The 26,537-nt window shown below is 38.9% G+C and overlaps 1 protein-coding gene across 2 annotated transcripts; it reads left to right on the forward strand.

Moving 5' to 3' along the window:
* Positions 1–1,447: 1,447 nt before the first annotated feature.
* Positions 1,448–25,656, forward strand: GTPBP1 (GTP binding protein 1). 2 transcript variants are annotated; one of them, XM_014055176.2, is made up of 13 exons: positions 1,475–1,687; positions 2,839–2,950; positions 4,678–4,858; positions 7,538–7,886; positions 9,154–9,277; positions 14,720–14,834; positions 17,782–17,926; positions 18,057–18,239; positions 18,981–19,116; positions 19,912–20,090; positions 21,040–21,240; positions 22,325–22,366; positions 22,954–25,656. In XM_014055176.2, exons 1-13 carry the CDS (start codon positions 1,496–1,498, stop codon positions 23,044–23,046), a joined length of 2,052 nt encoding a protein of 683 aa, XP_013910651.2. In that variant the 5' UTR covers positions 1,475–1,495; the 3' UTR covers positions 23,047–25,656. The 2 variants fall into 2 exon arrangements, with proteins under 2 accessions (XP_013910652.2, XP_013910651.2); XM_014055177.2 differs by lacking the exon at positions 22,325–22,366 and having other exon boundaries at positions 1,448–1,687.
* Positions 25,657–26,537: the final 881 nt, after the last annotated feature.

Consider the following 26,537-nt stretch of genomic DNA (forward strand, 5'->3'; position numbering starts at 1 on the left):
CCCAAGTAGCATCAGCATCAGATTCTGGGTTGTCAAGTCATCGATCCCTGCTTCATTAAACCTATCAGATTGGAGCCGATTACACACAAGAAATTTCCCTGTGGAACATAGTCCCTTGGGCTGCATTTGCACAAGCACATTTGCCACTTTTGCTAACAAGAAATCTTGTGATTATAGGATTACTTACTGTATGAATAAACATTTCACTTTCAAATTCAGATATATCCCAATGCCCTCTCTACCAAATCAACAATGAGGCTGCAAAGTGTGTACTGAACAATAGAAATACTTTCTCTGCCAGGATTAAAAAGTCACGAGAAACCTCTGTTGCTGCTGGTAGGATAAGAGTATCTCTGGTCAAGGAGCCTCCACCCCCAGTTTTGGACACCAGCCATCCCGGACCAATAATTGGTAAACAGAGGAGGAGAAATCCCATTTAAGCATAGGGTTAGAATGGTTTCCAAGCGTACTGACTTTCTCTTAGAATAGAATAGAATAACAGAGTTGGAAGAGACCTTGGAGGTCTTCTAGTCCAACCCCCTGCTTAGGCAGGAAACCCTAGACCAGACAAATGGTTATCCAACATCTTCTTAAAAACTCCCAGGGTTGGAGCATTCACAACTTCTGGAGGCAAGTTGCTCCACTGATCAATCGTTCTGTCAGGAAATTTCTCCTCAGTTCTAAGTTGCTCCTCTCCTTGATTAGTTTCCACCCATTGCTTCTTGTTCTACCCTCAGGTGCCTTGGAGAATAGTTTGATTCCCTCTTCTTTGTGGCAACCCCTGAGATATTGGAACACTGCTATCATGTCTCCCCTAGTCCTTCTTTTCATTAAACTAGACATACCCAGTTCCTGCAATCGTTCTTCATATGTTTTAGCCTCCAGTCCCCTAATCATCCTTGTTGCTCTTCTCTGCTTTCTTTCTAGAGCCTCCACATCTTTTCTACATCGTGGCTGAATGCATTAGAATGCAGCTCAGATAGGTTGCTTTCTTATGGACGCTTTTCTCCTCTAACTGGCTCGGTCTAAGCTACGGCCAATGGTTGGTAAAGGCTCGATCTCTCCCAGAATTTCTTTCAATTTAATCCTTTAAAACAGGATTGGGAGGCTTCTATGTTTGTCCCAGCCGCCAAGGAGGGCAGGCTTAGCAGGCGCCTCTCTCGAGTTCCTAGGCGACATTCATAAACGAAACCAAGATCGCCGCTGCAGCCCACCTCGCTTTCTCCTTCAAAGCTCTTGAAAAGAAGCGGAAAGAAAATATTGGAAAGAGGCGGGGCTCATACATATTAATCGATTCTAACGCGGTCGCCATAGCAACACAGTAAAGGTTATTGACGGCTCTGCTCCCTGATTGGTGGGCGGAGGGCTCAATGACGGAACCACCTGTTTGGGTGGACTCTGAAGAGAAGGCCTGCTGGCTCCTCGAAAGTAAATTTCGCGCGAGTGGGCGGGGTTTATACTAATGAGGCCGGGGAAGGAGGCTGGCACTGCCAAGATGGCGACGGAAAGGAGTCGCTCTCCGGTGGGGGGCTCGCCAGTGCCGGCCTCGATGTTCGCCCCAGAGCCCATGGCGCACGGCGGGACAGTGGCGGCTTTCTCTAGGCCTCACGGCGGCGTCCCAGAAGCTGACTGCAGCGAGGACGGCGAGCTGCTCAACGGAGAGCCGGAGCTCGATCTTACCAGTAAGGTAGGCCTGGCGGGACTGGGGAACGAGAGCCGAGACGGCCGGAGGAGGTGAGGGCGGCTGTGACTGCTCCGGGTCGCGCTCCTTTGACCGTCTCGTCATTCGTTGGAGTGGTCCCCTCTCTTGCCACCCACACTAGGTCTGTCCTTGTTCAGATAGTCCTTTGGGGAACTTCATTCGGGGTCGTTTCACTAATGTTTACTGTAAGTGAATTGGCTAGGTAGGAGGTGGTGAAAGGTTGGCAGCTGCTGCCCTTGTCGAGGATAACGATTGTGAGAACCTGTGTCTCTGAAAGAAAATACCAGTGAGGGTATAATCCAGGGTGCTTCTCGGGATCTGAGTCGGAGTACGTGGCATTCACCCTTGGCACGTGTCTGGATTCAGAAAGTTAATACATGCTTGGGATAGTCTTGAATGAGTTTTCCCATAAATAAGGAAAAAAGTGGGACTTAATTCTTCTGCAAACATCTTTAGAATAGTTACCTTGGTTTTTTTTCCTTATATGTTCATTGTCAGTTGTTTGAAAGTTGGGGTGTAAGTTATGTGTATAGACATCTGGGTACCATCTATTTTAATATTGCATTTTTCTGATCAAAAAAGAACTTGTGATAGCACCTCATGTTTGTTTGTTAACCTGCTTGGCATGGTTATGCGATGCACTGGAGAGAGATGGAGTCTGAGCAATTTTCACTAGTCATGTAATCTGATGACCAGATACTGACAGATCAGGCTTCTGTTGCTGTGCTGTAGTGAACTTTGCAGATCTAGGTAAATAGAAACTGTTGTTAAAGTACTGGAATGGTTATGTATCCTCTGGAACATGATAACATTCTGGATATTATACCATGTCAGAAGCAGCATTTATTCTTCATAGTTTTAAATACAGTCTTCAAAAATAAAGTCAATTTCAGATATAATATTGCTTCCTCATCAAGTAGTATAGCTGGGTATTTTTGTTTTATCACTATTTTTCTTTATCATTTATTTTCTTCCTTTTGAAAGCAACTTGTGATATATTACTTGAATTTTGTTTTAGCTGTATTGTTTGATGTGTTTGTTCATTGAATTGTAATTGATTAAAACAATGTCTATCTTAAGAGAAATAACTTGTTTGAATAGTTAATAAGAAGTAAATGCCTACTCTCTCCATTTAGCTAGTAATGGTGAGCCCAACATCCGAACAGTATGATAGTTTACTCCGACAGATGTGGGAGAGGATGGATGAAGGATGTGGAGAGACCATCTATGTTATTGGTCAAGGGTCAGGTAAGTACTCTATGGTTTTTTTAATGCCAAATGCTGAGATTTTAAGAAACAGTAGTTTTGCAGAAGTAGCTCAATTGATTATGCTTGGGAAAAAGAAAGGCTAATATATAATATCTACTTTTTTTCATTTTCACCTCTAGCTAGTGCTAAATCACACCATAATAACAAGCACTGTTTTCAGTTGTCAGTGCCAACTAATTATTAATCACATCATAAGTGTTCATATTTTCTTCCTGAACAAAACTGGAATACTATCCTTTATGAACAGTGAATGTATAGAAGTAATGTGCTGCATTTTGATAAAGCATGTTCAGAATAGCCATATAAAATAAAAACAATACAAGTACTCCTTGATTTATGACCACAGTTGAGCCCAAAATTTCTGTTGCTCAGTGAAACATTTGTTAAGTGAGTTTTACCCCATTTATGACCTTTCTTGCCACAGTTGTTAAATGAATTACTGTAGTTGTTAAGTTAATAACATGGTTGCTAAGTTAATCTGGCTTCCCCATTGACTTTGCTTGTCAGGAGCCCACAAAAGATGGTCCCATGATCCCAGGACACTGCAACCATGATAAATATGAATCAATTGCTAAGCATTTGAATTTTGATCACATGACCATGGGAATGCTGCAACAGTCATTAGTGTGAAAAATGATCATGTCACTTTTTCAGTGATGAACATCACTAACACCTATCCTCCGCGAGCTGCACTGGCTGCCCATTGGTCTCAGGACAACTTTCAACTAGTCGTTACTTTTAAAGCCCTACATGGTATCGGACCCGGTTACTTGAGAGACCGCCTCCTGCCAGTCACCTCCCAAAGACCTATTAGATCCCGCAGACTAGGCCTCCTCCGAATTCCATCTGCCGGCCAATGTCGGCTGGCGACTCCCCAGGGGAGGGCCTTCTCTGTGGCTGCTCCGGCCCTCTGGAATGATCTCCCCGTTGAGATCCGGACCCTTACCACCCTTCCGGCCTTCCACAAAGCAACTAAGACCTGGCTGTTCCGGCAGGCCTGGGGCTGTTGAACTATCCAGCCCCCTTCGAGGTTATGACTGTTGTTGTATTTTAAATTTCTGTTTTCTATTTTTATTTTTGTACCCCCTCCCCTTCTGATTGTTAGCCGCCCTGAGTCTTCCGGGAATAGGGTGGCATACAAGTCAAATAAAACCTAAACTAAATGAATGGTTTTAAGTCAAGGACCACCTGTAATACAGAAGGTATTTCTTGCCCAATTAGAGGGTGCAATCTGTAATTTAGGATTCCATGTAGCCTCTAAACTCCTTTTCCCTCTGATACATCAGATAAACAAGGGTTACATAGAAATACGGCTAAGTGTGTTTGGATAGGTTAGTATTCTGCTGGTAGAAAAGATAAATGAAAAAGGAAAGGGTGGCAGGTTATATCAGTGAAAAGTGCACTTACCCTTCCCAGGTCACATACCTCCATGTCCTACATATTGTTTTGATATATTTTTATTCATTTATTTATTTATTAAATGTATATGCTGTGCACCTCACTGTCAAAGACTCTATAAGCATTTGAAATAAGATTTGAGTTTTTATTTTTCTACCATCATTTTGCCTGTTTTAATCAATGCCCTTTAAGTATACAATATTTTTTTAAAAATAGACCCCCCTTGGCTAGTCTGTTAAGAGATCAGGAGGGACAAAGTACCTTTAAATCTGTTATAATAAATTCCTTCCTTCCTAATGCTTCATCAGATGGGACTGACTATGGGCTTTGTGATGGAGACATGGAAGCCTCCTATGCCACAGTGAAGAGCATGGCAGAACAAATAGACGCTGATGTAATTCTCTTGCGAGAGCACCAAGAAGCAGGAGGCAAAGTACGTGATTATTTGGTGCGGAAACGTGTGGGTGACAACGATTTCCTAGAGGTCAGGTAAGAAAAGATGTGGAGGCTTGCTTAGTCAACATGATATCTGCTGCTGCAGCTTGTACTAGTAGTGGCAGAAAGCTGGTAACTCTGGTTTGACTATGGAAGTAATTTGGTGTAATTAATTTTTTTCTCCTTTCATGCTATGCATAGAAACTTATGGTTGGGACTAAGAGTATATATTCTTATAAAGAAGTGTCTGAATGGCAGTTATTATTGTTAGAACATTGCAAGTTGTATTTTTCATATACAAGAAAAGGCAAAAAAATTACTTTCTTTATGACTAACTACTTTCAACTAACTTTTAAAGGGTTGACTTAAACTGTATTATTCATTTATGCTGTTATTTTTTACTGTGGACAGACACAGCATATTAAACTAAAACATAGTTTTACTTGGTTTGGGTATAGTATTCTGGTGAGCTCAGCCACTCAACAAACCAGTATTATGTATGAAACAGGTCATGGAAACATGCTTATGATGAGAGTTTAAACCCATTTGGAAGCATTCCATGAATCTGCATTTTCAGATTAAAAGTTGATGCTGGTGTCTTAAGTTGTTCACCTTTTTCTTATCTTTACTCAGTTGGCACATAGCAGCTCTTGAAATTTGATCCTGACGCTTAAGAACTGGAAATATTTTTCCAGTTTTGTTTAATAGTAATTGGTGAGTATCAAGATGAAAAAGTATGCCATTCTTATTAGCTTTATGGAAATATAGTAGGAACTTGGAATGTAGTTAAGAATTTCCTCTAACTCAATTCTAACTTGCAATTCATTGGCAAATGCTATTTATACAGTCTTCTTCACCCTTTGTCTCCAAAATGTATGTGGCTAGTGGGGTATCTTTAAAACACATAAAGTTGATGTACACATTAAAAGGTAAAGTTATAAATTCAGATTGATTTCTAGAGACCTCATGAATGTGTGCAAGTTGTTTTCTTGGTCACAGTATAGAAGTGGTTCACCAGTGCTTACTTTTGGGGCTGCTATTGTCTTCCCACGACAGTTTTGGACTCCTGTGATGATCTCCCAACCAAGTATTAAATAAGTCTGATCCATTTAGTTTTTAAGGTAAGCAAAGATTGACTATGCTAGTTCCGTGCAAATCATTTAGTGAGAGCTTCCTTAATGAGTATAACACTCTATTGGATCCATTTTAATTTTTTTTTAAAAACCTAGTTAATTGAAGGGTCAAGACAGCATGTTTGAGATGCTCTTAAGATCTGCAGGGCATCTCTAAGGGTTATTTTCACTCAGGTTGCGATTGTGACTGTGTCAGTGTAGAAAATTTGCAGATGGGTATAGAACTAACATCCCATGTGCCAGTTGTATACAGCAGGGGCTCTGTGAATGTGTACTGATATATTCACATTGTGCAATGGGCAGTCAAGAAAGAAAATAGCCCAACTTGGTTAAAGATTTGGCCATTATATTAGTGATTCAGTATCTGTGAAAGCACAATTCCTTGTAGTGTTTCCTACATTATGACAGCAGTCTTCTTTATCCTATAGCCTGTAGGAGGAGTTGTATCCTCAACTTTCATTTGGTGAGCATTGGAGGTTACAGTGGCGCTGAAAAAAGTGACATGATCATTTTTCTCACAATTGTAGCATCTGCATGGTCATGTGTTCAAAATTTGGCCGCTTGACCACTGGCTCATATTGCAGTGTCCCAGGCCCATATGATCACCTTTTGCGATCTTCTGACAAGTAAGGTCAATGGGGAAGTCATATTCAATTATGGTCATAAATAGAGGACTACCTGTATAACTTCTAGTTCCCATCAATAATGGGAATTATAGTCCAACATTGCTAGTAGGAGGATTCAGATTGGGAAGGGTCATGCAGGAATATTTAATTTCCAAAAGGGAATATGCTTTTCTGAATTCTCAGTTTCCTGCTTTGAACTTGGTTCCAGGTCTGATGGACATATTCAAGTTGTTGGAGTTTGATGGCTAACTTTTTTCAAATTTATAAATTTTTGAATCAAACTTTGATTCAAATTTCTTCTTCCCCAAATCCCTCCCCATATCCACTTTCGGCAGTAGTAGAGTTAGGCATTAAGATATAGAAATTGGTCAAGGATTCACAAAAGTCACTTGGTGATTTGTTTGGTTGTTCAGCTCATCTCAATCTACCTCATAGTTGTTGATATCGGATAAAATTAGAGGAATACTCTGGTGAGAAAAAGCAGGATGGAAATGCAATAAATTACTACTAAGGAATGATAAATTTCAGTATCTCATTGTACAATATGTTATGCTACAGATATATTACTTACAGCATAAGACATGGTAGCTTTTAGCAGTTGTGCTAGCTCTGAAGAGTTGTAAGACAGAAATTGTAACCCTAGGATATTCTCATTGTGTTGGATTTAGGTTTGAATGAAGACACTGGTGTTTGGGAAATAATTTTGGTACTAATTATGTCATTGTGCACATCCTTATGAGATGTCAATGTTCTAACAATGGCACTGGTGACTTTTTCCTCCTCTTAGTCTTAGTTGTTTATGTTTTATGTGATGTAGAAACTGGTGATTGGAACCTTATGGAGTAGTTCTTAAAATATATGTTGCAACATTCTGAATATATTGCTGATTTTCATTCGATAGTGACAGAAGGAAATTGATTCCAATTGTTGCATTGATGTCAAAAAGTTTACCACTTTCTTTTGCCTTCCTATAGGGTAGCAGTGGTTGGCAATGTGGATGCTGGGAAGAGCACTTTGCTGGGGGTTCTTACCCATGGTGAACTGGACAATGGACGTGGTTTTGCTCGGCAAAAACTTTTTCGCCACAAGCATGAGATTGAGTCAGGCCGTACCAGCAGTGTGGGCAATGACATCTTGGGCTTCGACAGCGAAGGCAATGTTGTGAACAAGCCTGACAGCCATGGTGGGAGTTTGGAATGGACCAAGATTTGTGAGAAATCAACCAAAGTCATAACCTTCATTGACCTGGCGGGGCACGAGAAGTACTTAAAGACTACAGTGTTTGGCATGACTGGGCATCTCCCTGATTTTTGCATGCTAATGGTAAGCTATGCTAATTGTAGGAGAAGGGGTTTGTGGTAAAGCAGCCCTTTTCTAACATTCTTGACTTACTAACGAATGGACTATTCCTGGATCACCAGAGACTTTTCGGGCATCTCTGGGATCGACAGGATATGCCCTTTCCTATCACCGTCTCTTCGGGACGGTTTAGGTCCAGTTGGACCGTCCTGTGGCTGGAATTTCGGCGGTGGTCTCAGAGCTCCAAGATTGACCATCGTGTCACTGCGACATCAGCTTCCGGTCTTCTAACATTCTTGACTTACTAACAAATGAACAGTTGAATATAATTTATATTATAAATAACAGCAATAAGAGTAATAATAACAACAGCAACAACAACAATAATAATAACACGGTAGAATTTACATACTAAAACTGTTTTTACCAAACTGAATGTTGGGAACTTCAATTATCTGTCTTCTGCTCATGAAACTGTGTTTTGTGGCTTTTCTTGATTTTACATGATATTTCTCAGCCTAACTTTGTTTTTGAATTGTACAGAATGTATTTTATTTGTTTGTTTAATTTATATGTCACTCATTTTGCTATCAAGAGTGACTCTGGGCAGCTTATAATATGCATGAAAGTTGCTGCTCAAATACAAAATGTAAACTTAGTAGAAATATCTCTTTGCCATATGGAACAATCCCAAAGACATCAGTGATAATGCATGTAAAACATGTAAACATTGGGTCCTGCTGGCTTATTGAACATCACAAAACAAAAAAGTCTGAAAAACAAAAAAGAAACTTTGTGATGGTAACTTAATAAGAATTGATTTAGGTTATTTTTGTATCAGTGACTTTTCTGACAGTAGCAAGCAAGCAGTTTCCCTTTGTCTTTTGGTGTGCTGATTGTGATGTGCATAACCCATCTTAAAATAAAGGGAAGCTTGGGAATTGCTTGAATGCAAAGAGCAGATACTACAGGGAAGTTTTTAAATGAGAAAAAATGCTTTTTAGATAACATTTGGAATATTTAGTTCATTAAGACACCTTGTCTCTTGTACGTGTCCTAAGGTGACTCTGTAGATTCCTCTTGAATTACGCTTTTCAAATTATCCTCTCAAATGGTGTTACTAACCCTGAAAAATTATTTCTCATATGACAACTTGATCAATTTTTACTTTGCTACAAATCTTAATGTTTTCTCACATGATTGATTGAAGTGCATGTCTATACCTATCTGGCACATGGCTTAATGCTATCATAGTCACAGTGGTTTTTCCTTAAACTTTATCTTAATACAGGTTGGCAGCAATGCTGGAATTGTTGGAATGACCAAGGAGCACCTAGGTCTGGCATTGGCACTTAATGTTCCAGTCTTTGTAGTGGTGACCAAGATTGATATGTGTCCGGCTAACATACTTCAAGGTAAATGGTTATTGCTACAACAGTTTTTCTTTGCTTTGTTCATCTCAGTTGTGCTAAAAAGGGACTTGAATTTGCTGCCTTCTGATTTCTAGCTTGGTTTCTTAATCACATCAGACTGACTCTCACTACATATATGGTACAAAATTTCCCACATCAGCCTTGAGAAAAGTTCAAAGTGACCCAAAGTGCTTTTATGACTGAAGACAAAGCTGAACTGCTCAGTCATATACAAATGTAAATAATAATAGTAGGGCGCAATCCCAAAAGAACTGGAGCATCACTTGGGCATCATTGGCATTGACAACACCACCAGTCAATTGCAAAAGGCATCCTTACTTGGAATAGCTTACATTCTGTGAAAATACCTTTAGCACCATCAAACAATAACATCTTCCTATCCCAGATCCTTGGAAGGACTCTATAGGTGAATACAAAAACAAAATCCAGGCTCACTGTGCAAGAAACCATAAGAGCATTAACAGTCCCTATTCTGTTTAACACCTTAATCACTATACCATCTTGGCTTTCTTTTCGGTTTTTCTGACCTTTTTCTATCTCTTGTTGTGGTTGATGCTTTCAAAGAAAGTAGTGGCGTCATATTAAAATATTAATTTACAGTCACTGCCAATTATTAATTTGACACTAGCCTTTGAGGTAATTCAGATTAAAAAAAACAGATACAACATGGATTCTAGGACTGCTCTTTATTTTCATAAGGTTGAATTACAGAATCTTGATGTTCTGTGCATATTTCTCTTTCTCAACTTATCCTAAACAAAATTAAGGTGGGGTTATTTTGAGTTTCTTTGCCATACAGGTAATCCTCAAATTACAACACTTTATTTAGTGATGGTTCAAAGTTAACAATGGCACTGAAAAATATGACTTATGACGGTTTTTCACACTTGTGACAGTTGCAGCATCCCTGTGGATATGTGATCAAAGTTCAGATTTTTGGCAATTGACTCATATTTATGACAGTTCCAGTGTCTCAGGGTCATACGATCACCTACTGATAAAGTCAACGGGAAATCCAGATACAACCATATTACTAACTTAAGCGCAGTGATTCACTAACATCTGTGGCAAGAAAGGTTGCAAAATGGGGAAAATTAATGTAACAATTGTCTCACTTAGCAACAAAAATGTGGGGCTCAATTGTGGTTGTGAGTCGAGGACTATCTGTATTTCCCCCTATTTAGGATTGTGTAATCTTTTCTTCAGGACTCTTTAACAGCTTGCTCATTGCTTCCCTATTTCCAAGGTCAGCTCTGTAACCCTTTATATTTGTATTGTTTTTAAGCTCCTGTTCTCTTTATTGGGATTAAAATAATTAACCCAGCCATCCAAAGTCTCTCTTGATAGCGATAACATAAGCATCGTTGCCACATAATGAAATTTCCAATTCATTTTTAGCAAAGTCAAATCTATAGCACTTTTTATCCAGTTTAAATCTTTCTCTCTCATAGATAGAAAGATATTTATTTTATATTTTATACAGTTTATATTTTTTTCACCCATTTGCTAATGTAAGATGAAGAGTTATGGGTATTCCTTTCCATGACTATCTTTAATTTTTTCCCTGATTGTTGTGATAGTTTATTAGTTCTTTCTAGATATTTGAAACTTAAATTACGGAGGATAGATCTTAATATGGAAAATATTTTGCTTAATAACTAGTTTATAAATGGCTTTACTTCTGGAGCTGTTTGTACACATAATTTATGAGTATAGCATTTTGCAAACCCAGAAAAAATTAAGAATCTGGCAGATGATTATATTGGCTTATAACCTATCTATGAGTTATAAGCATGTAAGTATTTAACCATAACTATGGCACCTATAGCAGGCATTTTCAGTTAGCAAGTATCCTTGGGTTTACAGATAATTCTGCTCCGCCCACCAACCTGACGTCATCAAGGACCTTCTGCGCATGTGCAGATAATTCTGCACATGCCCAGACGTCCGTTCCTGCTACCGAACCGGTAGTGAAGAAAATAGAATACCATCTCTGCACCAATGGTCTTTAAACTTGACTCTTTCACAAAATTTATCGATTATAGGCTATTCTTGACACCTGTCTTTCACAAGAGCATCTTCATTTATTCCTTGCTGTGGTATGTAATTCATGGGGAAATTATTTTTTGCTGCCAAAGACAAGCTATTGTCTTTGTATAAAAGAACACTGAATGCCAAAAGCACTTCGGTGTAGAATTTACTGCAGCGGGGCCTTTCTAAGAGAACAGACTGACCGGAATAGGATCCGTTCTGACACCTTCACAGTTATGTTGGCAAATGAATGAGGCTGCCTGCTCCTGGGCAAAAATTGCATCCATTAGTCTCTCTCTATATTATTATTATTATTATTATTATGGTGATAAAATGGATATTCTGGGCTTCCTGGTGTCTTTCTTTATTTTACCATTTTAATATTGGGTGTTAAAAGCAGACTGCAAGGGAAGCAGTGGTGGACTGAAGGCAGCTTTGTTTTTTTGTGGAATGAAAAGCCTTGAAATTCTGGATTGAATAAATAAATAAATGGAACACAAATTATAGAAGAGTGATTTGAACAACTTTCTTATTTTGGACTTATCAAGAGATGTATTACAATCATGAAGGAATTCCTGAGGTTAAACCCCCCTGCCCCCCAAAGAAATGGTTTCTTCATTTCATAACAATAAATTCATAACATACAAGTTATTATTTAAAGGGAATAAACTTCAAGATTTTTAAAATTAAAAAGAAAGAATATAAAATTGGCTTATGAGACTAAGATTTAAACTACATATTCTTTTTAGTAGCTTAATTAAAAAAAAAACTAGGACTGAATGAGGAGACTTTAAATACTTGCTTATAGGTAAGATATCAGAAGAAGGGAGATTATGTGTCTGTGTATTTTAAGAGAAAATGATAAGTTATGGTGTTAAGAGGAAATGATAAGAAATGAACTTTAAATCAAAGGGATTAAAGATGATGGTTTTAAATTTGTTGCTGTTTCTAGCAGCTCTTAAAGGATTTTTCTTGACAGTTCAAAAGAGGAGACAACAGTTTGTTTATATATGAGATGAGAAATGGGAAGATTATTCTTTATATTAGAGAAAACAAATTATTGTGTTAAAAATTAAGGAATACAAAATGATTTATTTGATTATAGTTGAAATATATATGTTATTATTTTGGGTAACCCTTAGTGGACTTTTACTGATTAAGATTGAATGACCAGTCTTCATAATTTGTTCAAAGATGAGAATGAGATATGGGAAAATGAGCTTTTGAAATGTTAAAGAAGGTGGTCAGCTACTAAAAATAATTGTACTTAGTGAAGGGGGCAATCATTTTTTTAAAGGTATATGTAATAGAGAATAAAAGTTGTAAGCAAGCAAGAACAAGGAGCTGTTTTAGGGTCTCCAAAGTTCTACAGTCTTTAAAATTTAATTTGTTTAACCCCATGGTGTTAAAGTGTCCCACTGAAAGTCTATATCTCACTTTCTAAATTCTAGCTCTACTTAAGACTTCCCCCATTTTTAAAATATGCTCCAGGCATGTAAATATTTCAAATAAATTGAAAGTGTACTTATCTGCTGTATAACTCTGAAACAGTTTTGATATACAGGTGAAACTCGAAAAATTAGAATATGTGCAAAAGTTCATTTATTTCAGCAATGCTACTTAAAAGGTGAAACTAACATATGATAGACTCATTACATGCAAAGCAAGATAGTTCAAGCCGTGATTTGTCATAATTGTGATGATTATGGCTTACAGCACATGAAAACCCCAAATCCACAATTTCAGAAAATTAGAATATTACATGCAATCAATAAAACAAGGATTGTACATAGAACAATATTGGACCTCTGAAAAGTATTAGCATGCATATGTACTCAGTATTTGGTTTGGGCCCCTTTTGCAGCAATTATTGTCTCAATGCGGCGTGGCATGGAAGCTATCAGCGTGTGGCACTGCTGAGGTGTTATGGAAGACCAGGATGCTTCAATAGCGGCCTTCAATTCTTCTGCATTGTTTGGTCTCATGTCTCTCATCTTTCTCTTGGCAATGCCCCATAGATTATCTATGGGGTTCAGGTCAGGCGAGTTTGCTGGCCAATCAAGCACAGTAATCCCACGGTCATTGAACCAGGTTTTGGTGCTTTTGGCAGTGTGGGCAGGTGCCAAGTCCTGCTGGAAAATGAAGTCAGCATCCCCATTAAGCTCATCTGCGGAAGGAAGCATGAAATGCTCCAAAATCTCCTGGTAGATGGCTGCGTTGACCCTGGACTTAATGAAGCACGGTGGACCAACACCATCAGATGACATGGCTCCCCAAATCAACACAGACTGTGGAAACTTCACACTGGACTTCAAGCATCTTGCAGTGTGTGCCTCTCCATTTTTTCGCTATACTCTGGATCCTTGGTTTCCAAATGAGATGCAAAAGTTGCTCTCATCAGAAAAGAGGACTTTGGACCACTGAGCAACAGACCAGTTCTGTTTTTCTTTAGCCAAGGTACAATGCTTCTGATGTTGTTTGTTGTTCAGGAGCAGCTTGACAAGAGGAATATGACATTTGAAGCCCATGTCCAGGATCCGTCTGTGTGTGGTGGCTCTTGATGCACTGACTCCAGCTTCAGTCCACTCCTTGTGAAGGTCCCCAACACTTTTGAATGGCCTTTTCCTGACAATCCTCTCCAGGCTGCAGTCATCCCTGCTGCTTGTGCACCTTTTTCTTCCACACTTTTCCCTTCCACATAACTTTCTATTAATGTGCTTTGATACAGCACTTTGGGAACATCCAACTTCTTTTGCAATTACCTTTTGAGGCTTTCCCTCCTTATGGAGAGTGTCAGTGATGGTTTTCTGCACAACTGTCAGGTCAGTAGTCTTTCCCATGATTGTGATTCCTACTGAACCAGACTGAGAAATCATTTAAAGGCTCAGGAACCCTTTGCATGCGTTATGGCTTAATTAGCTGATAAGAGTGGGAAAACTTTGATCCTAGAATTTTGCACCTTTTCACAATATTCTAATTTTCTGAGATTGTGGATTTGGGGTTTTCATGAGCTGTAAGCCATAATCATCACAATTATGACAAATCACGGCTTGAACTATCTTGCTTTGCATGTAATGAGTCTATCATATATTAGTTTCACCTTTTAAGTTGCATTATTGAAATAAATGAACTTTTGCATGATATTCTAATTTTTTGAGTTTCACCTGTAGTACCTGATTAGCTCTGAATATGAGCCGTTGTGCTATTTGCAATGTTGACAGCTGGAGAACAAGAAGAATACAAATGATTCAACTGGCAAAATTGTAAGGGATCTTGCTTTGACAGATGGAAGATGATCCTGTTCCACCTCTCTCTCTCTCTCTTGCTCTCAACTAGCCCTATCAAAATTAAGTGCCACAAACAAGCCTAATTATTTTCATTTTGTTCATCAAGAAACTCTGAAGCTCCTGCAACGACTTTTGAAGTCCCCAGGATGCAGGAAGATCCCTGTGCTGGTCCAAAGTAAAGATGATGTTATTGTTACAGCCTCCAATTTCAGCTCTGAAAGGTAATTCATGAAAACAAGCTGAATCCCAATATGCTGACTTACAACAGAGATAAAAGACTTCTGGGAAAGCCCTATGAAATTCTTTTTAAAAAAAAAAAAAAGCAAACATATGTTGACCCTCACAATCTTATCATTTTTCTATAATGGAAGCAGATGTTTCTTTTAAATTTGTAGCTCCCTATTTTGCCAGCCCTAGGATTAAAAACACAGTGAGGTTAGTTGAATCAGAAATGTGATGCTACATGACTTGAGTATACTACCAATCAGTGACGTGCGGTGAGGTTCACGGCCGGTGAGGCAAGCGGGCAAAAGCCGGCCTATGCCTGCCAGCACCAGCCGCCCCTGAAGCCCCGACACATCCCGCTTTATGGCCAGAAGGCGCGCTGGCACTTTAAGGTGCATGACGCCGTGTCGGCCATACAGGGGGAACCGCTGTATGGCCAGAAGCCGGCGTGTCCCAGTCTATGGCAAGGCGGGTAAAACACACACACACACACACACACACACACATACACACACACACTACTTATAATAATACAAATTAGAAATACAATTACTTACAAATTACAATAATTTTGAATTCCTCCCCCCTCCCTCCGACCCAGAACCCACATACCTTTTCCAGCTGTGTAACAGAGGATTTCAACTCTCCTCTTGTCTGCCATGATGAAAATGTAAAAAATATAAAAAGAAAAAGACAAAAGCTGCTGCTGCCAGAGCCTCCAATGGATGACTCTGCTTAACTGTTCAAAAAAAGCCTCTAAAAATGTGCCCTCTGCAGGAGGAGGCGAGAGAACCACGTGCCTCCTTTGCATAAGGAATTTTTCACCTTTTAACCCTTGCTTAACTCTGCTCAAGTGATCATAAAGATAGAGTAAAGGAGGCACGTGGTTCTCTTGCCTCCTCCTGCAGTTAAGCACTAAGCAGAGTCATCCACTGTGACTCTGGCAGCAACTACCTCAGCCTTTTTCCTTTTAAATTTGTTTTTCTTTTTCATGATGACAGTGGTGAGGCCCTGCCTCCCCTGACTGCACGTCCCTGCTACCAATGTCAGGAACAGCAGGAATACCATAGTTGGGGTCCCTTGAAGGGTAGGAGTTTTCTAATTGGGTCCTCATTCTCTGGAACAAACTTGAAATGCTATTTGAACTGAATCAGACTCATTGTGATCTTTACAGTATTGTCAGCTGAGGAACAATACTGATAGTCCCGCTGGCAAAATTATAAAGGAAGTATACTATTTTGACAAATGGAAGTGATCTCTCTCCATCTCTCTTCTCTTTCCTACTCTCAACTAACCCTATCAATACTGCAGTTCTTTTCTTGTCCAAGCACGTGTCTATGCACAGAGGGAGTGTGCTGTTCCAGAGCTCCAGCAATGCTAAATCCACTGGAATGACCAATACCTGGTGTATGCTAATTTGCTGGCCTCCACCACCTCATTCTCAACCTTTCCCTTTAACAAAGCTTGATGGCTTTCTTGGGTGGGTGGGGGGGATCAAACAGGTGGACATGCCATTCCCCTTCTCTCTGAGTTCACCTTCTCCCAGTTATAACAAGGAGAAGTCATTGGGCCAGAGCAAATGAAAAGCCATCTGGAGGACAAGAAGTACTATTTAGTGTTGCTAGCTAGCTGTCTACTTGTATTTCCAGCAACTGAGCAGCAGATAGTCTGGCTGCTGGAGAGAGAGAGAAGGCAGTTACTCCTGTTGCCATGTTTTGCTGCTGCTTGCGGGGCTTCAGCTCCTGCTGGTAGCCTCACTACCTAAGAGAGGATAAAGGCAGTGGTGGCAATGTCTCAGCTTGTCACACTAGGAGCAAAGTGAAGTGATGGAGAGGCAAGCTAGGGCTGCAGCACTGTCTCAACTTTGGATTGGTTGAAATGTATGATTGATGCAAGTCATCTGTACTACAAGCTTTTCTTTGGGAAAGCTTAGAGGAAAACTGAAGAAAGAAATGTCACTTTTGGTTTTCCTCCATCATTCATGGGCAAGGAAACAGTAATGTGAAATTATTTGGTCTTCCCCAGAGGAGGAAAAAACTTAGCATCATTCTAAGCAGTCTTCCAAAACATGGGTTTGTGGAAATGTGTGAGCATGGAATCTGTGTTGGTGATGGGAGACCTGCTGTGTGAGGTGAGCAGGCTCTTCCTGCAAGGCAAAAGCTGGAAAGAGATTATTTGGGGCCTCAGTTGAGGCTAAGAAGGCGGGAATGAGTTGCAATAACCCTGGTTGGGCTACCTGTCAAAGTTTTGGGATAGAGATTGGAGAGATATCCAGTTAAGCCACTTCTGCCTCTACTAGGAAAAAGATTGGAAATTTGACCCGAGGTAATAAGGGTGAGTGAATAAATGTGCTTTTCTTGCAGAATAAAACATTTGAATTTTATATTTGAAAGATGCTGTTTCTGTAGCAGGCAGATTTACTTGTTTTTCTTTGAAGACTTTTCGCTTCTCATCCAAGAAGCTTCTTCAGCTCTGACAAGGTGGTGGGGAATGGAAGGTGCCCATAATCTTTTATCTTTGGCTGAACAGGCTGGAGCTACTGGAAATTGCAGTTCAGTAACCCTTGAAGGGCCACAGATTATAAATTAATATGTAACAAACGAGGTATTTTTTTATCCAACCCTAAATCCAATGAAATCATTAGTTTTATTCATAGAGCAATCCTAATTCACTTTAGGGGGTGTGTGGGGCGCAAATCCATACATGTGGATTTCAGCTCTCAGAATTTTGAGAGTTGAAGTCCACAGAACATAAATGGGCTATAATTACACATCCCTGACTTGGGGGACCACAAAATTGCAAACTTTAAGAAGTAATGTTGCAGGGCACTTTTTTTCACTTTTAGTTATACGTTATATCATCTAGAGATGTCCCAAACATGAAGAATAAGATAGTGAAGAGCCCTCAGTAATATGTTTTGTAATCTTCTTTTTTCCCCATTAGGATGTGCCCAATCTTCCAGATTTCCAATGTTACAGGTGAGAATTTGGAGTTGCTGAAGATGTTTCTCAATCTCCTATCTCCAAGGACAAGTTACCGGGAGGAAGAACCTGCGGAATTCCAGATCGATGATACTTATTCTGTGCCAGTAAGCAGAAGTATTCTAGAAAAAAAATGTTTCTGTCAACTTTTTCAGAAATGAGAAAAGTAAAGAAATTGTGCTATTTGTGTCCTAACACAATTCGCTTGTTTCCTTTTTTACTTTCTTCCTGAAATAGGGTGTTGGAACAGTGGTGTCTGGGACAACTCTGAGAGGCCTAATCAAGTTAAATGACACTTTGCTTCTAGGCCCAGATCCGCTAGGTAACTTCTTGCCTATTGCAGTGAAATCCATCCATCGGAAGCGGATGCCAGTCAAAGAGGTGCGGGGTGGTCAGACTGCTTCCTTTGCCCTGAAAAAGGTGAGTGCCAACTTGCTATGGCTGTACTTTCTTGGAAGGCATTTATTTTCAGTGTCTGACAATGCAGTGGTAAACATGTGTATCCAGAAGTAAATACATTCTGGGTTAAGAAGGTTTATTCCTTGGTCCGTATATTCAGGAAGGCTAAGGCATAGCTAGTTTTGTCTGCAATTACACACCAAAATTGTCTCCACTGGGAATGAGCTAATGAGAAATGATGAGAGATTTATATGCCTGAGGACGGGCAGTCCTTTTTTATTTTCTTCCATAATCTCCTTTCTACTTGTTAATCCTATCTAATTTTTTAGGAAATAAATTGAGTTCAGTTGGAGTTAATCCCAAATAAGTAAATGTAGAGATCTAATTTGGTATAGTAGTTTAAGGCACAAGTCTAGAAACTTGGAATCTATAAATTCTAGTCCTGCCTTAGGCATAAAGCCAGCTGGGTAGCCTTGGGGCTGCCACTCTTTCTCAACCCTAAGAAGAAAGTAATGGCAAATCATTTCTGAAAATCTTGTTTCTTATTAGTAAATGAGTTTGACCAAACCACCACCTTAAGTTATTCTTTTTGGAATGGTTTCCTGCTTGGTTAGTTGGATAGATGGACATCCTACTGCTTCCCAAAAGAGGTTGTATTTAAAGAGCTGGTGTCGTCTTATGTACATACCACAGAAGTATGTTTATTTTCCAATGAACCTACTTATGTTTTTGATAACTCCCTTTCAATTATTCCACTACCAGATTAAACGTTCCTCTATCAGGAAAGGCATGGTGATGGTATCACCTCGGTTGAATCCCCAAGCCTCTTGGGAATTTGAAGCAGAGATTTTGGTACTCCACCATCCTACCACTATCAGTCCACGTTATCAGGCAATGGGTATGTGGAGTTGCTTTCTATGTCTTTTATATACATCTGTTGCAGTGTAGCTTGAAATATTAAATATAGTAGTGGTGAAATATTAAATGGTACTGGTTATTCTCCATAAGAATAGGAATTTACAACATAGATCGAAGACTATCTTCTGCTCCTGAAGCTCTTATTGCAGTCCCATCTGCCCTGTAAATTGTAAAATTACTAAATAGATTAAGAATATTGCTATTAACTTAATCCTTCCCTCCTCAAATGGGACATTAAAAGGCCAGGTACAGCTCTTAATATTTTGCATCTTTAACTTACGGGGACAGCACCAACAAAGAGCAAAAGAGTACTATTTATTGTGAAATTGTTGGAATGTGCCAGAAGAACAAGATGTTAGGTGATCCATGTCTAGAGTGCTTGACTTGCATCACTGTAGAAAGTCCATTTTAGTGCTAGGTTTGATGGATGATTGGGGAGGGGACTGAGGGGGGGATGACTGCATGTGATTTTTTTAAATCTGTATCTTACAAGATAGAGGTTTTGAGAAAAGCATGACTTATGAGAAGCCTTCAGATTTGTCACTGGAGGAATCCCTCACTGCTTAAGAACGCTAGTGAGCAAGGAAGATCTGGGGTGACTAGGGAAAGTAACAAGAATAAAGTTTTGATGTTCTTCCTATTAGTCAGAGATCCATATACATAACAAAGGAAATTTAACTTCTTTGAGTGGTGAATTAATAACATCTATGTGTATTGCCAATATTCGTTTCCCTGGTGATATTCTGAGTGCCAGTGAGATTCTTTCTGTTTCTAGTACATTGCGGTAGCATTCGCCAGACAGCCACTATCCTTAGCATGGACAAAGACTGCCTACGCACTGGGGACAAAGCCACTGTCCACTTCCGCTTCATCAAAACTCCTGAGTACTTGCACATAGACCAGCGGCTAGTTTTTCGTGAGGGGCGTACCAAAGCGGTCGGCACTATCACCAAGGTAATAGTGGATGGGGAGGAGTTTCAGAGATTGCCAAATGCAGTTGCATAATTTCTCCATTGATTAAATAGTGTATTGCTTTGTTGCCAATTACTACCTGTTGCTACTTACTATTGGGTTACATAATTGATAAACAATTGTTATTTTCCAGTATCTACTGTATATATTTTCTTAAACGTTACAGTGTGTTGTATGGCATTAACTTTACAGCAAATTCTATACTTAAGATAGTTCTGTTCCCATTTTTCAGAGTTTTCAGCCCAGGTAGCTAGAACAAGTTTGAGCACTGTTGTTCAGTAAGGAACAACAATGTAAGTAAGTGAGAAAAGGATGGAGCCTATTTCTGCTGTTTCGGTCCTTTCTTTTTTTAGAGTTGCCACAACAAGTCAAGTATCTTCTAGAATTTTCACCCCATCCAAAATGGAATCTTCTTAGGGGCCCTGCATCAGTGTTCTTTCCATTGAAATTAAATATTGCTGCAATACCCATATTTTCTAAAGGCTTACAAACCCAGTTATGGTTCTATGTCCTTTAAGCCTTGCTTCTGTTTGGAATGAAGGTATTATTCCAATGGATTCCTCATATTTACAAATGTGGTGCACCAACTATCCTTTTTTAAGCATGGCAAATTCAGAAGGTCCTGGTTGCCAAATCAGAATATAACTTTATATATCATTCAAATAGATAAATTGAAGCATATGTTCAATGAAATGGCTTAAATATTGTTATGCTGTTAATATTTCTCTTTTATATAATGTTTGACTTTCCTTATCAGCTTATTCCTTATTACCTGGAATAAAAAACTTTAGTCTCTTCCTGCTTCGGGAGGTGTAGATGAGAGCTTAGCTTTTTCTATGTATCTAAGTGTCTAAAACTAAAGTCACATCAACTTTGCTAGGTTAACACTCAGCAAAGATCTTGATTCTGGCTATCTGTTTTTGACTGACAGTTACTCCAGACCACCAATAATTCTCCCATGAACTCGAAGCCCCAGCAAATCAAGATGCAGTCTACAAAAAAAGGACCCTTGACCAAGCGCGAAGAGAGTGGAGCCCAGGTTGGCGTAGCAGTGCTGACTTCCCCTGTGGCAGAGGATGGAGCCCCATTGGCAACAGTTGCCTCAGCACCCTCTGGTGCTCAACAACCACAGGTAATTGTGGCCTGTGCAGTGCTTTTGTACCTTTGTCAATGCCATCATAGCTTTCCCAGGCTTTACCTTAAAGGGAACCACCATTTCTCCTCCACTGATTTTGGCTGAGTTCATATTAAGAAAAAGCTTTTTAAACTAAGCCTCATTGAACAAACCTTTGCATCCTGATTCCTGTTCCCTGCTAAGTTCAAAAGAAAAGAACCAAGCAGGGTATGTTCATTTTTAAAATTGTGTTCACAATTGTTTTTCTGTCCAGAATTGGTATGACTACATCATAAAAATGAGTCTCAACACAGGCACAATCTCGTAGCCAAGGAAACTGCTTGTATTTTTGTTTCCCTTTAAATGGAAGTTTATTTTCCATCCATCCCATAGTGAACATTATAAGCTTTTTATTTATTTCAGAGTGAAACAGCTGTTTCTCTGCCTCAGGTTTAGGTGTCCTGTTCATGCGTTGTGTTAAATCTTTTCCACATGAGCTTGCAGTTCTTTTGCAGTTTGTGGATCCAACTGCTTCATTTATCTTTGTGATCTGGATTAATACAGCAAGGATTTAATGAGAGAGCCCCAAAGTGTAGAATGAATTCTCTCTTCAATTATGGAGCTTTCCTTGACTTACATTGAAAGCATAAAATGCATCCAGTTCAAACGTCTGTTTCTGCAGGAAGGGTTTTTACAGTTTTGTGAGGTTTTCCTTTGCAGAATGCATAGTATTCTATTGCACTTTAACTGTTAAGATGCCATTGTAAACTTTGGACAGTCAGCATAAGCTTGTTAAATTGACAAAAGCTTGAGAGCTTTAGCATAGCAGTGCTCCTTAATTCATATAGTTGTGCTCTGTATGTGCATTCATTGTTTATCTAGCATGTCAGTCTCCTTTCTTCCTTTGACCTGTGTGAGTGTGTATGCCTTTGTTTTGTCTCCTGTCATGTGTTGTTGTCTAGTGCTTTCCAGATGAATTGGAACAGAACTCCCTTCATTCTCTCAATCTTTGTCCATATCTTAGTTATTTGTTTGTCTTGGTTATCTGTTTGTCCTGTGTTCAGCTTACCTCTGCTTTTCTTTTCCCAATGCTTTCCTTCAGCCTGCATTGGATGAAGAATCCCACAATCAAGAGGGAAATAAGGTATTTCCTCTACTATGGCTTATATGCCTTAGGAGCCCAGGCTGAGGAGGGGGTCATAATCTTTAAATGGAATTCTCAGGAGCCTTCAGGAAGAATTGTTATGAACATGTTTTATTATCTTCTCGTTTCCCATTCTTTTATTTTATTTATAGTTTGTTTTTCATTTTATCACCAATTTCAAAGGAATTTACAGTGAAAAGAGAAATACACAAATAAGACCTAAATTATACCAGTCATCTTAGGGTTGCCAATAATCAAACACTCTTGTACTACTGGTCTTTAATTCATGGTGGAATGCTCCATGCCCACTTTATTTTGCTGCAGTGCTTGTGCCTCTTAGCAGTTACAACAAAGAATACCCCACCATCATGACCATAAGAAAGTATCAGGGAGATATCCTCTTCTCAATAGGACTGGGAAGGCTTAGATGGAAGGTGCTGTTCATGGGGCTTATATATATTCAATATCCAACACTGTGACTTGTATTTGTGTATTTTTTTTTCAATTTCTTTGGTCATCCAAAATCTCTTGTCCACCTTATTCTAACTTGGATTATTTTTTCTTTTCCCCCACCCCCATTTCTCCAGGCAAAGGCTGGTGGTGGTGGACGGAGGCGTGGTGGCCAGCGTCATAAAGTGAAATCTCAAGCAGCTATTGTGACTCCAGCTGGTGGCTGCTGAACATCTTGTTAGTAATTGAGAAATTTACATCTCCCCCTCCATTTCTTCAATTCAAAAACCTGGAGCAGCTTAACCAAAACCCTTTGCAGCTGATCTTCTACTGTGGAAGATTTTGGGGACGAGGACTGGGGGGGGGAGGAAGTTCCAGGGTTTTCCATTGAAACTAATGAAGGTGGCAAAGAACAAATGGGACTGACCAGCAGCCACCTTCTCTCTTTTCCCAAAACTTTTTGTACACCTTGAGCTCTTAGTCATGATTTTTATGTTTTTATTATGGTGGTTTTGTGTGTGAGTGTGCTTCTGAGCATGTGCATTCAGGAGAATACAGGTATAGAAAAGAAAGCACCTGTGTCTTCTCCATTCCCACACTCATCATTAGGCTAGCTAACCTGCTCTTTTGCAGTTGGGAATTTCTGAAACTCCAAACCTTTAAGAGTAAGAATAGGTGGTATTTGGCAGGAAGGAGATAGTAGTTCTTTCCCCATGTTTCCAATGGTTTGTTTCAATACTAGGTCTCTCTCACTGTAATTTCACCATGACCTCCCAAACAAGCCTCATCCCAAATCTTAGACTTCAATGAAATCCTAGAAGTTGTGTGTATTTGTAAGCTTGTTTTCACACACTTCATTCTTCTGAAAGGAGAGTTTTGAAAGCGAGATTTGGAGGCCAAAGAGAATTAATTTCATATTATGTATATTATGTTTGGAACTTATCTTTTTTTCCTACGGAGCAAAATGTAGAGGCTCCCGTATTACTGACTACATGCTATATCTAGGTTTGCACCCAGCTATGTGGGCACATTAATAACAAGACAGCTAGAGCGCAAGGTTGTTTCTGGTTGTTTGCCCATTTATTTTCATGGCTTCCAAACCAATTTGAAGGCCACATTTCCTTCCTACCATGAATAGATGCCATTGTCAGCCTCTACATATTCAGCTCCCTTTACATTACAGAAACAGCTGCCTGTTTAATTAATTTACTGATTTAGAGACCAACTTAGAAACTTGTTCAAACTCTCCATATATTTTCCAGTGGCACTTACAGAGACTACATAGAGGTGGGCTGAGTTTTATTGAATCCACCATTAAAATTTAAAGTCATATTTGTGGTTTTATAACTTTAGTAGCTGTGGCTCTTCAAGGCACTCATTCTAAACTGACATTTTAACTGCATCATGTTTTTAAAAAGGAGAAAGCATGAAAAAAATGGTTTGTAGTTAACTGGTTTGTAACTTTGAATAGCATTTTCCCTACAAAGTAGTGTTTCTTGGATTTATTCCATCCTAACTATTTTTGGAATACCAGCCTTTTTAAAGTTATAAACATTGAAGAGAGGTAGAACTACTTATGCCATCTTCCCAAATTCAATGCACAGTATATATGTTGGATTACAATTCTCCAACAAGCATGGTTAACAGATATGCTATTTGGAATTGATGGAAGTTGCAGACCAATCTATCTTGAAGATGCCAGATTAAGAGAAGTTGCTATACCTCTCTTGCTTTTTTAACAGAATGTTCAGCACCTGCAGCATTAAGGAGCCCTGTGAGAATAAATCAGTGTGAGGATGATTAATGCAAGGTAGCAACCTGTGCTATTGCTTTTTACTCTGTATTACATCTGTCTCCTTGAGTTCCAATTCCAAGGGAAGCAGAGCCCTTAGTCTGGTGTCTTCTTTATTTCATTCTTTTGTTCAGAAAGATGAATGTACAATGCTGGAAAGCATTAAGAAAGTCAGTGTTGTGTTCTCCTTTCTGAGCCGAACATAAAAACTACTGAGGCTAGTATGGTGTCAACATTAAAAAGAACAATTTGGTTAAAAAAAAAAAAGCTTGTTCTCTCCATTTTAAAGGAAATGGGGTACTACTTCACGAATCCTGGTTCATAAAATGTAAATTAGGTTAGATGTAATTTGTAAATATGTTTTATATGGCTGAAGTTTCTTCCCTGAAAAGTCTTGAAGGCTAGCTGGTTGTTTTCCTGAACGGGGGATTTACTAAAATGCTTCCAGAACCTTGTAGAAAATCCAATTGACAAAAAAAGAAACTTGTGCCATAAGAAAAATTCTGCTGAATCAAATCTGCCTGTGACTTAAGGGGGTGTTCAAAAGCATGAGCAAAGTCAAGTGTTTACAACCGGTATTGAGAAAATGCTGCCTTTCATTCTGAAGGTATTATAGTTCCACTGAAACCAGTAGCTCTATAGATTTGACTAGCTTTTAAAAAAAAAAACCATCCAAACCAGTATCACCAATCACATTCATCTAATAGAAGCAAATTCTATATGCTTTATAAAGAATTACCTTATCTTGTATCTCCCAGAGTTTCACACTGATGCATGATAGCCATGTTCTGGTATTTTGAGGAAAAATTTCTACATAGCTTTTATATACATTTATCAAATTTTGAATGAAAAAATAGTTTGTAGTCTTTTCATGCTAGAATACAGCTTAATTATTTTGGGTATCCTATTTACATCCTTCTTAGCACTACAAAAGAGATGCAATGACCAGATTTGTATGAAGTATTCCAAGGGCTATTTATAACAGCTGTTCATAAGAAATGTGCACAATTAAAAAATAAGTTCAAAGCTGTTGCTATTTTAAAAACCTCAGATTGGAATAGTTACAATCCTGATTTTAGTTAAGCCTTGACATCAAATGTTTTCTTAAAATTAAACTACAGTAGTTTAAACAGCAGTATAAATTGCTTTTTTAATTATGTAACTTTTTCAGCAGATTGGCTCTTCCTGGGACTCCTTCCCTCATAGGAGATTTGTATTGATATGGGTGGAGGGGATGTCTGTATGTCCGCATATGGTCTATGATCTATTTGACCAAAACCTATAGTATTCTTATGCTTTGATGAGAATTTCTACTCCTGTTTTAGTCCTCTCTGACCCCCCAAAATGTCTTTGTTCATTAACGACTAGTTTTACCACTTTTAAGAGAAATCATTTATTGATTTATCTTGCATAGGTATAAATTACAACAAAAATAACAGACTGTGCATTTGTAACCTGTAGACTTAGATACACTCCTCCCAACCCTAAATACAAAAAGATTTCTTAGGAGTTATTATTATTATTACAACCATTAATCTATGGGGTACCTTCTTAAGGACAAAAATAAGTGGAAAAGTCATATTTTTCATGCTTTGCTTTTGTATCCCCTTGAAAAACATACTGCATAAAAGCATTCCTGATGATAACCATTGGATATGTACAATTTGGAAGCTACTATATTGCTTCCCAGTCAACAGTCTTAACTAGCCATCTGTAATTTAGTACCTTCTAATGTATAAACACCCATCGCGGTCTGTGGCTATGTGAAAAAGATTACATCTGAGAGTAGTGAGAGCAGCTACATGCAAATGACAGGTGAAGGCATTGGTACCATAAAATTGTAATACTTTTTCATATGTTTAAGTAAGGTCATGGTTGATTTGATATCAATGGATTTTCAGTCTCTAGTTGTATTTTATAACATTTAAG

The sequence above is a fragment of the Thamnophis sirtalis genome, unplaced genomic scaffold, assembly GCF_051295495.1.
Source record: "Thamnophis sirtalis isolate CommonGarterSnake01/CBP01778 unplaced genomic scaffold, rThaSir2_p1.2 scaffold_9, whole genome shotgun sequence".
Taxonomy (NCBI): Eukaryota; Metazoa; Chordata; class Lepidosauria; order Squamata; family Natricidae; genus Thamnophis; species Thamnophis sirtalis.